The sequence below is a fragment of the Cebus imitator genome, unplaced genomic scaffold (genome assembly GCF_001604975.1).
Source record: "Cebus imitator isolate Cc_AM_T3 unplaced genomic scaffold, Cebus_imitator-1.0 Scaffold299, whole genome shotgun sequence".
Lineage (NCBI taxonomy): Eukaryota > Metazoa > Chordata > Mammalia > Primates > Cebidae > Cebus > Cebus imitator.
The window spans coordinates 357,733-373,344 of NW_016107614.1; the positions used below are offsets into that span (position 1 = coordinate 357,733).

Sequence of the window (15,612 nt, forward strand, 5' to 3'; positions counted from 1 at the left end):
CACACTTCTAAATATTCCATGAGAAAAACACCAGAAATCACAATAGGAAGTAGAAAATATTTTAAACTAAATGGAAAATATTACGTATAAAAATGTGACTAGAGAGCTTCCAGTTTCTGGTATTGTTAAAGTCATTATCAGACTGACCCCTTTGCCAATAACAATTAGAAATCTTAGACAAAATTTGAAAAAACAATTCTTCGAAGGCAAAGATTAAAAGGTCACTTCATAATGATATAGGCATTAATTCATCAAGAGAATCTAACAACCCTAAATGTTATGCATCTAAACAGAGCTTCAAAATATATGAAGCAAAGCTGATAGAACTGTAAAAATAAATAAATCCACAATTATAGTAAATGAATTCAATACTACTCTCTCAATATTTGATAGAACAAGTAAACACAATACCATTCTGGATATAGACTTGATTATTACTATCAACCAACTTGACCTAATTAAAATTTATAAATCATTCAACCTAACAAAAGGTTACACATTCTTTTCAAGTGTACATAAAACATTCAAACATTCAACAAAGACGACCATATTCTAAGCCATCAGTGCATTTTAAAAGATTCAAGTTGCACAAATATTCTCTGACCAGAATGTAATAGAAATAGAAATCAATAACAGAAAGCTATCTTAAAAGTCTCCAAATATTTGGAAACTAATAACACACTTCTAAATAAATCAAAGAAAAATGAGCATTTTTAAGTAATTGAAAATGAAAAAACAACAGATAAAAAGTTGTCAGATGCTCATAAAGCAGTACCTTGGGGAAGATCTATAACACTATTAAAAAAGACAAAAGATGTCAAATTAATGGCCTCTGTTTCTGCCCTAAGAAACTATTAAAAATAAAAAGAAAAAAAAAAAACAAAGTAAACAGAAGATAGGAAATAGTAACTATCAGTACAGAAATTGATGAATTAAAAACAGAAAATCAATAAAAATTGATTAAGCCAAAAACTGTCTCTTTAAGAAATCAATAAAATCCTTTTAAATTTATTGAACAACACAAACTCCAAACTAGATTCACACAGAGATGGTCAATTGATTTGAGACAACTGTGCTGAGGGAGTTAATTCGATGGAGAAAAGATTTTTTTAAACAAATGATTCTAGAAAAATCGGACATCTATATGCAAAAAACTAAAACCTCAGCCTTCTCTCACACCATACAAAAAAATAAAAATAAAAATGGATTGTGAACCTAAAGACCAAATCTACGACTATTAAATTTCTGCAAAAAAGAAAAAAAAGAAGAAAAATCTCTGTGATGCTGGCTAAGCAAAGACTTTAAATAGGACACAAAATGTACAAAGGTTTCTGCTCTTCAAAAGCCACTGTAAATAAAATGAAAAGACAAAGCCACAGACTGGCAAAAAAAAAGAAAAAAGAAAAAGAAAAAAAAGATATCTAATAAAGGGCTTGAATCCAATTACATAAATCAAATAAATAATAAAAATAATACAATTTTTAAGTAGGCAAAAGATTTGAACACTTTACATACTACCACATACCTACTAGAATGGCTAAAATTTAAAAAGGACAACAGCAAATGCTACAAGACTACAGAGCAATTGTAACTCAGAGTTGCTAAAAGGAATATAAAATGGTACATCCACTTTGGAAAATGGTTCAGCAATTTAATATAAATTTAAACATAGACCTACCATACAGCCCAGCAATCCCATGTGTAGGTATTTACCTAGGAGAAATAAAAACTTACATTGGACTACCTCACACCCATTAAGATGGCTACTATAAAAATTTTAAAGAAAATAGAAAATAGCAAGTGTTGGCAAAGATGTGGGTAAACTGGAACCCTTGTACACTTTGAGTGGAAATGTAAAATGATGCAGCTACTGTGGAAAACAGTATGGTGGTTCCTTAAAAAGTTAAAAATAGAATGATCATATGATCCAGCAATTTCACTTCTGGGTATATGCCCAAAAGAATTGAAAGCAGAGTTTCAAAGAGATATTTGTACACTCATGTCCATAATGGCCTAATACACAATGGATGTAACCTAAGTATCCATCGACAGATGAATGGATAAGCAAAACATAGTATATACAGAAAAAGGAATATTATTCAAGCTTAAAAATAGAAAAAGGAAGGAATTCTCACATATGCTACAACATGAATGGACCTTGAGAATATTATGGTAAGTGAAATAAGCCAGTCATAAAAAGACAAATACTGTATGATTCCATTTATATGAGGTACTTAGAGTAGTCAAATTCAGAGACAGGAAGTAGCATTGCGGTTGCCATGAGGAGGAGGAATGAATTATTTTTTAATGGGTAAAGTTTCAGTTTTAAAAGATGAAAAGTGCTATGGAGATGGATGGTGGTGATGGCTGCACAGCATTACGAATTTAATACAGCTGAACAGTGCACTTAAAAGGCTTAAATGATCAATTTTACACTATATGTATTTTACCACAAACAAATTTGAAAAAAAGAAACATGTTGACACAAAAACTTGTACGTAACTAAAAAACAGATTATATTGGATTACATAAAAACTTAAAACTTTAGTGCTACAAATGATGCCACAAAGAAAGTGAAAAGACAAGCCATATAATGGGAAGAAACTTTTGCAAATTATGTATCTGATAAGGTGCTTGTATCCAGAGCATTTAAAGAACTCTTAATAACTCAATAATAAAGACAATTTAAAAATGCCCAAAAGATTTGAGTAGACATTTCTCCAAAGAAGGTACACAAATAGGCAAAAAGCACATGAAAAGATGCTGAACATCAGGGAAGTGCAAATGAAAATCACAAGATACCACTCCACAACCACTGGGTGACTACACTTAAACAAAATTTAACAATAGCAAGTGTTGGTGAGGATGTGGAGAAATCGGAATCCTCATACATTGCTGTTGGGAAATGGAGTGAGTAAGTAAATAACAGCATATCCATTTGACAGAATTCATTCAGCCACTGAAAGCATAGTGAGTGAACGATCTGAACAGGGGGCTGGGTAGAGACATGCCTGCGGCAGATAGGGAGCTGGAAGAATTTGCCCTAAGGTGGGCTGGAAGGAGTGGGTAGTGGGCTAGGGGGAGTGACGCTTTTTTTGATCTGCAGGTGGTGGAGGTATGGATTCTTGGCCTCTGCCTTTACCCCAGAGGATGTTCAATCTACTGTATCCCCAGCCAGTTCCTGCAACCCATACCCTGCTGCGCTGGGCTCAAAGCTCCCAGGTGGCACCAAGGCACTGCGGGGTGGCTTGTTCGGGGATTTAGCTTCTCTCATTATTAACATCAGAGCGCCCCCCCCCACCTCCAGCCACCCCCAATACACATACGATTTTTTAAAAAATAAATATTGCAAACATAGGTTCAACACAAAACTCCTAATGTGCACTCCACTCCCAAAATAGAGAACTCCTATAAAGAAACTCCAGCGTTGGCACTCTGGAGGCAACTGACCCCTTCTGTGCGCTGTGTCACCTCCCCAAAGGTCAGGGAGAGCAGTCACAAAAGGACAGCTCTTGCCCCAGAACTTCAGTTCATTAAGTAAAGAGTGGTGTTCCGGGCCTGGTAGGGGAAGAAAAGGCATCAGCTGAGGAGCCAGGAAACCTGAGTTCTGAGCCTGGTTCGGCCCCTCAGCAAGTTATTTCTTCTCTCTGAGCCTCTGTTTCCTCTTCTGTAAAACGGGGCACTGGCAACGCCTGGCAGGGGCGGGGCTCGAACCTGCGGAAGGCGACGGCGACTCCGGCCCCTCCCCGGGCGGGGGGGTCACGTGAGCGGTAACGCAGTCCTACCCGGAAGCGCGCCCGGGCTCCTGCAGGCGGGCTCTGTGAGCGCCGCGATCCGGTACGTGGGCAACCGGGCTGTACCCTCCCGGGGCGGCGATCCTTCCTCGGGACCCCCCCTCCGCCTGCAACCCTCCCAGAAGTAGGGGAGGGGCCGTAGGGGTCCCGGGGCGGGCCCACCCCCAGCCTCACCCACTCCGGGTGTGTGGTCGTGGGCCGGTCGCCTCCTAGCTCGGAACCAAAGTTCCTCAGCCACGGAGAGGGGCGGATGCCACAAGCCAAGTCTCCTTCCCAGGGTGCCCGTGAGGTTCGGGGGTGGGGGGAGGTGGGGACTTGGGGTGAAACTGGACTGAAACTGGCGTGCTAGCAAACCGGAGCCCAGTGGCAGCGAGCCGCCGACTCGCGCGCGCTCTGCAGACTCAGGCAGGTCCGGGCTCCGAAGGTGTGGGACCCCGAAGGTGTGGAACCCCAAAAGGTATGGGACCCCGACAGAACTGCCGAAGACATGACCAAGGGCTACAGGGCGGTTTGCTGGGGTCCAGATGGTGAACGTGGGCGCTGACGGTCGCCCCAGGTTGGCCCCCTGCCATCTGGAGCTCCCTTTGTCAGTGAGTCCCCTTTTGAGTTCCCTTTCTAGGCAGGAGGTGTGAGGAGAAGCGGAAATCGCAACGTGACACCAGCGAGGTTCCCTTCCCAACAACCTTTGGGAAGCATCCCCCTGTTTCAGGAATATGGCATTCAGGTCAATCATGTGGGTGATGGAGAGCATCTCGGGGTTAGGTTGCTAAAGGCCGAACTCAACAGCCCCTCCTGTCGTGTAGTCACTTGCTCCTTATTCACTCACGGTGCTTGACTTCCTAATTAAGTTTTCTGTTGTTGCTGCCTTCTGTCAAATATGAATGATTCTGGAACCAGATTCCTTATTCCTGCTATTTGAAGAAGGGAAGCTGGGAAATAGGAATAATGATTCCCACACCTATATAAGAAAGCGGAGTTTGTTAAAGTTACTTTGCAACTTGCCTGGTCACTCCCTTGACTGACCCTGTAGGGAGGTAGAGCAGGGGAATGTTGCTGTATTTCTCTGCAGGAGGTTGAGGCTCAGAGAGGTTTATGCGACTAGGCAAAGCCAAAGCTAGAACCTGATCCCTGGTGCCTTTCCTGTTAGTTTTCATCCATTCATTGCCTCATCTCAGGATCCCTACTGTCTTCACTGGGACTGCATCCCCGCCGCCTGGGATGTGCTATGCTCTCTTGGCTCAGACACTGCTAAGCAAGCTCCCTGGGGCTGCTTGGGGAGCTCTGAGTGACCCACAGAAGTGAGAGGAGGGCTGTGCTGGCTGGGTTCCTGTTCTCCATTATAGGAGGTGAGGGGCAGGATCCCGGGTGTGTTCTTAGCAGACTGCCTCAGGGTCTGGAGAGAACAGGGACCATACAGCCCTCCTCCAGCTTATCCTTCCCCAACAGGCAGCAGTCAGGACCAGGGTGTCTGCCTGCCCTCATGTTCTCTCTGTTTTCAGCATTTGCAGGCAGGGATGCCGTGCTGCTCTCCCATGGGCCAGTCACCAAGTCTGTCTGCTGCAGCCCTTTCTGAACCTCTAGTTGTCTGGACGCTCCACTGTGCTCCTTACCAAGGTAGATGCCCACCTGGGTAGGCAGGGAAGCAGGCAGCATCTACCCTGGGTACTGGGGAGGCGGATGGAATGAGGTAGGCGGTGGACTGAGTGTTCCTGGGCTCTGCAGACCTGCTCATCTCCTCTGCAGCCCTGTATCCTGAGGCCACCCCCACGCTGATGCCTCTTCTGTCCTTCACCCCTCACATCCGGGTGGGTCATCACAGCCTGCTGAGTCTCTAAAGCTCCTCCCAGCCCCCACCAAGGGGTGAGCACTCATTACCCAACACTTGTACCTAGACGACCGCCTTCATGACTCAACCTGCCCATCTCCAGCCAACGAGTCACTTCTCTGCTCACAACCACAGCCTCCATTCCATAGCCCACTGCTCCCCAACCCATATGGTCAGCTTTGTCACATGTGCCTGGGAGTCCCAGAGCAGCCTCTTCAGGTCCACCTGCCTCTCCCAGCAGCCTCCTCTTCACATCTGTTGCACTCTCCATTTCTGCCTTGGCATTGAGTAATTCCAAGGGAATAGGTTGCATTCCTTCTTCACTGTGCTGTTATGTCTTCTGACATTCACCATAAACACCTTAGGGCTAGTTGCACTGAGTTAGTTTGGGAGGAATTCAATAAGGACCACTAAGCTGGACATGGGGATCCTAAAGATGATGGAACACAGACCTCAAGATGCTGTGATCCTCCCAAGAAAACTGGAAATCCACTTGTGTGAGAGTTACAGCACAGCTTCCTTATTGTCATGGCTTAGCACACATACCATGTGACTATATCTGCGTGACACCCTGAGGCACATAAGAGGATTTGAAACCGCTGCCTGAGGCCTCTCAGCTGCAGCAGCCAGACTGGAGCACTGTCCTCGCCAGGCCTGGTCAGGCTGCCACAAGGATTTTAAAAGATCAAGGGCTTGCTGCACCCAGAGGGCCAGGGCACAGTGTGGGAAGCTGTGTTACGGATCTTCCAGTGGGTGAAGAGTTAAGACGTTGCTTGCATAATCAAGCACAGAGTGTGTGGTGTTTGGGGGAGGGTGTGGGGAAGGAGATTTGGGAGGGCGAGGTCACTGGTTGCTGTGGCCGTAGAAGCTGCAGCCTACTAGGTACAAAATCCTTAGGCAGCCTCTGTTTTTACCACGAGCAGGGAGAGCAGCATTTGAATGAAACTTCTGTGGTGCTGAAATAAATTCAGGGGCTTTGAGGCTTGTCTTCTGGAGCTGTTTTCTTTTCTATTCTTTTTTTTTTTTTTTTTTTTTTTTTTAGACAGTCTCGCTCTGTGGCCCAGGCTGGAATGTGGTGGCGTGATCTTGGCTCACTGCAATCTCCACCTCCCAGGTTCAAGCAACTCTCCTGCCTCAGCCTCCCAATTATAGGTACCTGCCACCACGCCCGGAAAATTTTTGTATTTTTAGTAGAGATGGAGTTTCACCATGTTGGCCAGGCTGGTCTCGAACTCCCGGCCTCAGTTGATCCACCCATCTCAGCTTCCCAAAGTGCTGGGATTACAGGTGTGAGCCACTGCGCCCAGCCTTGGAGATGTTTTTATCTGAGGGAGAGATATCTCTGCGCTGCCCAGATTTGGAGGTACACCAGCACCCTCCAGTCCACACCAGGCACTAATTGCAGTGAGCACAGCTTCCCTGGGCATTAGGCTCCACGTCCAGGCTAAAAACTGGGTCCCTTCCTTCCCAGTCTGGTTCCAGTAGGCCCGTGGTGGGTCTGATGCTGTGGTGAGAGGGACCAGACCCCACAGAGGAAAGAGCCCCAGCCTTGGCATCAGAGAGGTCCTGGGTCCAGATCCCAGCTTTGCCACTTCAGGCTGTGCCTGTGTCCTGCTCTCTAAAATGGGGGTACCTGAAGAGTCCTACTTTATATAGTTGTGAGGGTACAACACAAATGGAAGGCCCTTGTGGTGCCTGGTGTGCAGAATGGGCTCAGTGAATGTTTCTTGGGGTTGAGGTCCTCCTCTTCATTACTCAGGCTGAGCTCATGGATGTAGGGGCTGGGGACTGACCTTGACCTTGCCTTTTCCTGGCAGATGAAGTGCGTCGTGGTGACCACTGAGGGCGCAGAGGTCCTCTTCTACTGGACGGATGAGGAGTTTGAAGAGAGTCTCCGGCTGAAGTTCGGGCAGTCAGAAAATGAGGAAGAAGAGGTAAGTGCAGGGTAGGCAGTCCCAGGAGGGGTGGATAGGAGGGAACAGTACAAAACTACCAGCAGGCAGAGAGGCAGGAGAACCGGTGCTCACCCTGTCCTGGGCAGCTTGGGCAGGGTGCTGTGTGAGGTCCAGCGTCCTTCATACCTAACCTTCATCCTCAAGTTCGGCCTCTTGATGTTCTGAGTGCAGTGACGCCACCCTGCCACCCCACCAGGATTCTCTGGACTTAACAAGGGCAAGAGGAAGTTGAATTTTAACCATATAACAGAGAAACTTGGAGCCATCAGTTTCTGTACCCTAAAAAGTTTAATAAGGCTGGGCATGGTGGCTCATGCCTGTAATCCCAACACTTTGGCAAGCCAAGGTGAGGCAATTGCTTGAGCTTAGGTGTTTGAGACCAGCCTGGGCAGCACGGTGAAACCTGTCTCTACAAAAAAAAAAAAAAAAAAAAAATTAGCCAGGTGTGGTGGTACATGCCTATAGTCCTAGCTAGTTGGGAGGTTGAGGGGGGAGGGTCACCTGAGTCCAAGTGGTGGAGGCTGCAGGGAGCTGAGATTGTGCCCGTGCACGCCAGCCTCAGTGACAGAGCATAAAAAAAAGTTTACGCTGAACACATTAATTTTTTAATAGCTATATTAACGTATGATTAACATACCATAAATTGCACATATATAAAGTGTACAATTTGATATGTCTTGATATGTATATCTACCTATGATTCTATCACAGTCCATAAAAGGAATATATCTACCACCCCAAACATTTGTAATCCCTTCTTTCCCATCCCCCTCCCATAGAAACCACTGATCTGCTTTCTGTCATGATAAATTAGTTTGTATTTTATGGGCTTATGTAAATGGAGTCATACAGTATGTACTGGATTTAGTTTGGTTTTGGTTTGACTTCTTTCACTCAGCATAATTATTTTGTGATTCATCTGTGTCATGGCATATATCAATAGTTCATTTTTTTTCACTGAGTAGTAATCTATTATATCAGAATGCCACCATCTGTTCATTCATTTATTTGTTGATGGACATCTGTGTTATTTTCAATTTTTGACTATTACAGATAAAACAACTATGAACATGCATGTACAAGTCTATGTATAGGTAGATGGATGTTCTCACACCCAAGGACAGATACTTAGGTTAGAATGGCTAGATCACGTAGGTGTATATGTAACTTTTTAATAAACTACCAAGCTTTTCCAAAGTGATTGTATAATTTTTTATTTCATCTGTCGTGTTTGAGAGTTCAGTTCATTATATCAGAGGAAATTTCCATGAGGCCTAATTCCTTCGTGTTTCCTTGTAGAGTCAGAGCCTAAACAGCACCATTACTTGGCTGGCCTTCCCCAGTCTTCCTAACTACCACCCAAAGTGTTGGGAGCAGTCTCTTTTTGTCCCCCTGCCTATCAGGACAGTGATACCCTCCTAGGAGGGTCTAACACTATGGAGCCCTTGATGTCAAGGCCTGGCCTCGTCCCTTCCTTTGTTCCTGGTGTCTGGCCCATTCTAAGCTGTGCTGTTTTTCCCCTTTTGCAGCTCCCTGCCCTGGAGGACCAGCTCAGCACCCTCCTAGCCCCGGTCATCATCTCCTCCATGACGATGCTAGAGAAGCTCTCGGACACCTACACCTGTTTCTCCACGGAAAACGGCAACTCCCTGTATGTCCTTCACCTGGTGAGTCTACAACTCTGGGGCCCATGTTCCTCTTCCCTCAGCTCCATGGGGAATCCACAGGCCTCTCTTATCTGGAACTTTAGACTCCTTTAGAAAGCAGAAATGGCATCTTACCAAACTCCCCTGGGACCTGAGCTTCCCCAGGCTTGTCTGCAGAGACCAGGGCAGGTGAAGGCAGTACCCTGGGGGCTGGCTGACTCTGGCCCGCCTGTGCCTCCAGTTTGGAGAAATCCTGTTCATTGCCATCAACGGCGACCACACTGAGAGCGAGGGGGACCTGCGGCGGAAGCTCTATGTGCTCAAGTACCTGTTCGAAGTGCACTTCGGGCTGGTGACTGTGGATGGTCAGCTTATCCGAAAAGAGTGAGTCCTCAAAGCTAGTCCCCTCTGTCCTTTGCCAAGCACCCTGCCCAGCCCCTGTGAAGCTGCCACTTTTCACACACTGCTCCCGGCTGGGTCCTTAGGTCACAGAAACAGGACTCAAATGAACCTTGGAGACGATCTCCGACTTTATATCTAGTGAAACTGAGAGCAGAGAACTGAACTAACTTGCCTGGGGTCATCCGGCTGGTTGGCGGCCACATCCAGACTGGAAATCGGAGCTCAGGACTCCCAGTCCAGTCCTCCTTCCATTCTCCCAGCGTCGTCACCTGTCATTACAAATCTGGTCTGAGCTAGTCCTGTCTGGCTTCTCAAGCTTCAGACTCTCCCTCTGGAAGAACACATGCCCGTGCACACTCATGCAGTCTTGTGAAGGTTCTCTCAGGAGACAGACCCTAAAACCTGTCTCTGGCCCTACAGTAAAGAACTTGGGGAAAGAGAATGATGGTTTAGAGTATACACTGAGGTGGGAGGGACCCCAGGAAAGGCTTGTAGTTGAAATGTGGACCTAGAAAAGAGAAGTTCATGGTATCACCACCCCTGATTCTCTGAGATGGATTGGGAAGCTGCAGAATTTGAAACTTTGGGACTTTAGAGTTTTGTAATGATATGAGTAAGCACTCAAGTCGAGGCATTTCTCAAATGAGCAAACATTGTTTCATGAGTCATTTTAGCCCAGGTCGGTCATGGTTTCAGTGGCAAATGCTGCAGGTAGCGGATGCCTGTTACATGAACCACATTGGCCAGTGCAGACCTTGCCAGCATCCAAGATGGCTGCCACCCTGGGTAGGGCCCTAATGATAGACCAGACCTTTCTGTGTCCAGTGGCCTCTGTGTGAGACGCTTAAGCAGCATCCTGGCTCTCCAGCTGGCTTTGTGTGATGGTTGTTTGTGTGACAAAGGATGAGGAGTGAGGTGAATTGCACAGCTACCTGCTTTCTGGCTCCGTGCCTATGCCACCCCACTCCGCAGCTAGAGCTTGGCCGGAAATCTGGCCCTTTTTCCCAGCTATATAGGCAGGTCACATGGGCTCACCCAGCTCTGACGCTGAGCTGGGACTGTGGTCTTTGGTTGGGTTTGGGGGAGCCAGCTTTCTTGTGGTCTTTCCCACTGTCTCTGGCTCTGCCCTCAGGTTGCGGCCCCCAGACCTAGAGCAGCGTATCCAGCTATGGGCGCACTTCCAGAGCCTGCTGTGGACCTATAGCCACCTGCGGGAACAGGAGCAGTGCTTTGCCGTGGAGGTGACTACGGGGCGCGGGAGTCCTCAATCTTTGGAGCCGTCAGGTCAGAGGGGGCATCCAGCTTTGAGACCGTGTTTTAACCCTAATGAGTGAAGGCACAAGCAGCCCCTGAAACTCGTGTAATCATAGAGAGTTGTTCTTTCTGGCTGTAGGGAGGGTTGGGTACGCTGATGGGTTTTCCCATAGTGAAACAGCTTACCCTGGATAACACACACTTTTAATGTAATTTTTGGGTTCACTGTAAATTAAAGAAATCTTTGAAGATAGTTTCTTCAACCCTCAGCTCTTCCTCCCACAAAATTATATTGAGCTGGAACTGCAGTGGAAAGCAGTGGAGAAGAACACAGCACTAAAGGCAAGATTGCCTTGAGTACAAATGATACCAGCACTACAGCCAGTAAACAGCCTTAGGCCGTCAGCAGCGTGGAAGAGCTGAGCCTGCAACTCTAGGTTAAGCCCAGCCCTAAGACGTTAAAGTGGCTGCTGGTCCTTTTATAAAGCCTAGTAAATAAAAAAGTAAAATATTAAAAATAAAAACTAAAGTGTCTGCTGGTCAGTAGCACTCCTTGGCTTCCTAAAGAGGTAAACCAAATTCTCTTGTGAGCAGTGGTTTCCATACTCCAGTGTGTGTCAGAATCCTCTGTAAGGCTTGTCAAATACAGGTTACTGGGCCTCACTTTCAGCATTTCTCATTTAGTAAGTTTAGGATGGGGCCTCTAGAACTTGCATTTCTAAAAAATTCCCAGGTGCTGTTTATTGTGCTTGTCCAGGAACCACACTTTGAAAACCATTGCTTTAGAGGACAGGTTAAGATCAAACAAATGTGAATTCACAACTGAAGAAAATCAGATATGGAAGAAAATAAGTCACTGTAAGTGAGAGTTAGGAAAATCAGTCACCAGCAGATTTAGATCCCAAGGCACTTGATACATTGGAACTAATAGGTATAGAATATAAAATAACTATGAAATATTTAAAGATATAAAATGTAGAATCACAAAATGAGATAAAAAGAGGAATCTCTAAAATGACCAGGCAGATTTGAAAAAGAACGCATACAGATATTTAGGAAATGGAAACATAGTTGTTAAAATGAAAAACTCAAGGGATATGTTAAATAGCAGATGAGACATAGCTAGAGACAGAATTAGTGAGTTGGAAAATAGATCTGAAGGAATTCATTCTTACACCCCCCACTCATTCACTCTTCTGATAAACATATAGTACCTATTATATGCTAAGAGTTGTGTCAGGCCATGGGAATAAAGAGATGAACAAAGACACATTATTTGCCCTTGAGGGGAAATCAGCCATGATTTATACTAAGATCTAATAAAGAATCCTGGGTGCCATATTAGGATTTTCATCAAAAGCCATGGTGGCACAAGAGATGGAGTGATTAACTCTTTCTGGGACATTAGGAAAAACTTCTTGTAGGAGGTGACCTAATGCCATTAATATAAAATCCAAACTCCTTCCCAAGCCTACCAGGCCCTGTGTGATCTATTGCTGCCTATCTCACTCCAGCTTCATCTCATGTCTCTCTTATCCACACCTACTGAGCACTAGTCACACGAAACTTCTTTCAGGAAAACTCTACATTTAGATCTGTCCAATATGGTAATCATTAGCTACATGTGGCTGTTGAACATTTGAAATATAGCTAGTCCGAATTGAGTTACGCTATGCCTGTGAAATATATACCAGATTTTGGTAACTTAGCACAAAAAAAGAATGTAAAACATTCCATTCATAAGGCTTTTATATCATATGGTGATATTCTGGATATATTGGATAAAATGAAATATATCATTAAAATTAATTGCAACTGTTTCTTTTTACTTTTTTAATGTGGTCACTGGAAAAATTTAAATTATGCATAGGGCCCGCCTTTTATTTTTGTTGGACAGCACCATTCCAAACTCTCTCCCTACCTCAGGGCCTCTGAATATGCAGTTTCCTTGGCTTGCAGTGTTCTCTGACTCCCTCTTTGTCTGGTGGGCCATCTGGTTCTTTAGATATTAGTTTAAAGGTGACCTAATTCAGGGACATTTCTTTGGACACCCCACCCAAGTAGGTCTCTGCCATTTCTCCATAGTCTAGTGCTGTATATTTTGTACTTGGTGCTTATTTACAAATGGCCCTTACTTTATTTCCTTGTGTATTGCCTTGCCTCATCCACTGGAGTCTAGTGACCAGACGGTAAGCCTCAGGAAGGCTGGGACCCCATGGGTTTTAGTCCCCCTGTTCACATACCTGGTGCAAAGTCCAAGCTCAGTGTTGTCAGAGTGAATGTCCCCACTAGCCCAGGGGCTGGAGTGGGGGAGGGTGGTTGGTGATACAGCTTCTTCTCCCTGCCTGCCCTGGCCAGGCCCTAGAGCGGCTGATTCACCCCCAGCTCTGTGAGCTGTGCATAGAGGCACTGGAGCGGCACGTCATCCCGGCTGTCAACACCAGCCCGGAGCGGGGCGGCGAGGAGGCCCTGCATGCCTTCCTGCTCGTGCACTCCAAGCTGCTGGCATTCTACTCTAGGTGAGCTCGAGGTCTGGTGTGTGGTGGCTAAAGGCTCCCTGGACTCCCACTTTCGCTTATTCCCTCTGCCTGAAAAGCACCACCTGCCCAGCCAAGAATCACCTCCTCCATGAAGCCTGAAACCTTCCTAGATTTGCTTCTCCATTTTTTCATCTCACTCATGTCTATCATTTCTTCCTGGCACACTGTCTTAGAGTCTCAATCTAGGACTTCCTTTTATGTTGTTCTTGGCCGCTGGTGCTTTCCCACTGGTAAATCATTTTCTTTTGTTGTTGTTTAAAATAAAACCAAGTTTTATTTAAAATTTGATGAGTTCATTAATTGTATTGGTGCCTTGCCTGTCTCCAGAAAGGATTAAGTACATTGCTCCTTGAGGGCAGGGGCCAGGCTCCACACCCCTTTAACCTGTCTGCCCCGTCTCCTGCCGGGCACATGCTGATGGGTGGCCATGCTCCTGTGTCTGCAGCCACAGCGCCAGCTCCCTGCGCCCGGCCGACCTGCTCACCCTCATCCTCCTGGTTCAGGACCTCTACCCCAGCGAGAGCACAGCAGAGGACGACGCTCAGGTCTCAGGGCAGCTCTCTGGGTAGAGGGAGCTGGTAGGGAGGTGGCTCAAAAAACCTGCCTGGAAAGTGGTGGGCAGCACCCCCTGGGGAGCCCATGTTTTCTAAGTCCCAATTCTGGGTATGTGGTTGGGCGTGACTTCTTTCACACTGCTTTCAGATGTGAGGGGAATTCTGGAGTGCACGTGGTCCAGTAGGTTAAAAGTGCAGATTTTTCGATTCCGCCATGGTTTGAAACCCAGCTTCACCACCTCACCTGGCTCTGTGAACTGAGCACATACTTGCACCCTGGGAGCCTCAGTGCCCTTATCTGTGCAATGGGAGTGACAAAGCATCCACCTCTCAGGGGTGTTTGGAGGGACAAAAGGGGCACTTTCCATGGAGCCTGGCAGTGCTTGGGGCACAGTGAATGCTCAGTGCTAGCCACCACCATCGCATCACCAGTGGTAGTGGTGGGTTGGATACCAGCGTGTTGGAATTTCCACAGAATAAACCGCCTAGAATGAAATTCCTGGGAATTCTGAGGACTGCACACCTAGGACTGCATCTGGAACACGTGGAGGGGTGGGGGCTTCTCTGTGAAGAGCTGGGAGGCAGAAGGAGTGGAGGGAGGTCAGATAGGTGCTAACCAGCCTCTCCCCTGCCCTGCACAGCCTTCCCCACGAAGGGCCCGGAGCAGCCAGAACATCCCCGTGCAGCAGGCCTGGAGCCCTCACTCCACAGGCCCAACCAGGGGCAGCTCTGCAGAGACGGTGTGTGCTGTGCCTTCGTGGAGTTGGGGGCAGGAGGGGATCGGCCTCTACAGGCGGCCAGGCCTTTCCCGCCCCTCCCAGGAGAGCAGGGACAGGCTTGACCCAGCTGGAAGAGCCTCTCAGCCTAAGCTGCCTTCTCCCTCCCAGGAGACAGACAGCTTCTCCCTCCCTGAGGAGTACTTCACACCAGCTCCTTCCCCTGGAGATCAGAGCTCAGGTGAGGCCCAGAGGGGAGCAGGAGACTATAGCTAGTGGGCAGTAGTGATTGGCAGACCAGGACATCTCTCAGGCTTCAGTGCCCACTCCCCCTACCCCCCACACCCCTGCCCTGTGCCTCCTAAGGCCTGAGCGCAGGTGCCCATGTTCCTAGAGCACAGGACGCTGTCTGGCTCCCCATCTTCTCTGCCAGCTCCAGCCTGAACTCAAGGACTATTAAGACCACTCCACTGATCCCTAAAGCTGTTGGTGACAAGTTGATTTCATTGAAGACTTTTGTGCATGTATTCTCAGACTCATCTTTCTCTTTTGTAATTAAAAATTAAGTTCAATTAAGTAATCATCATCTCAATACATTCTAAAATATAAATATTAAGCCTCTATAGTTTATACTTTACCTGTTTCTCCAAATATATGGGTAAACAATTAGAAAACTATAAATATTCAAACTGTTAACAAAACATAGACAACTTTGCTTAGAGAAGTAGATAAACCAAAATCCAGACTGTTGTGGTCACTATGAATGAGCATTACATTTATCTCTGAAGTTATTAGGGAAAAAAAAAAAAGGATCCTGTGGTCCATCCACATCATCTGATGGAAAAAAAGAAGGCCAGGGTGTCAGGAGGAGAAGATTGTTAGGGACTAGGATTTGAAAAGAATTTATTATGTGGCTGCTTTTTTTT

General features: G+C 46.4%; 1 protein-coding gene across 7 annotated transcripts in view; it reads left to right on the plus strand.

Annotated features, from left to right (window-relative positions):
• Window positions 1-3,761: 3,761 nt before the first annotated feature.
• HPS1 (HPS1 biogenesis of lysosomal organelles complex 3 subunit 1) overlaps window positions 3,762-15,612 on the plus strand; it is a 23,887-nt gene continuing 12,036 nt past the window's right edge. For 2 of the 7 annotated variants that reach the window (XM_017502712.1, XM_017502716.1), the window contains exons 1-10: window positions 3,762-3,837; window positions 5,294-5,408; window positions 7,437-7,553; window positions 9,104-9,241; window positions 9,462-9,604; window positions 10,755-10,863; window positions 13,235-13,395; window positions 13,862-13,961; window positions 14,612-14,710; window positions 14,858-14,927. In XM_017502712.1, the coding sequence (XP_017358201.1) occupies window positions 7,437-7,553; window positions 9,104-9,241; window positions 9,462-9,604; window positions 10,755-10,863; window positions 13,235-13,395; window positions 13,862-13,961; window positions 14,612-14,710; window positions 14,858-14,927 (937 nt within the window). In that variant the 5' untranslated portion in view covers window positions 3,762-3,837; window positions 5,294-5,408. The other 5 variants (XM_017502713.2, XM_037729318.1, XM_037729317.1 and 2 more) reach the window with 5 other exon arrangements.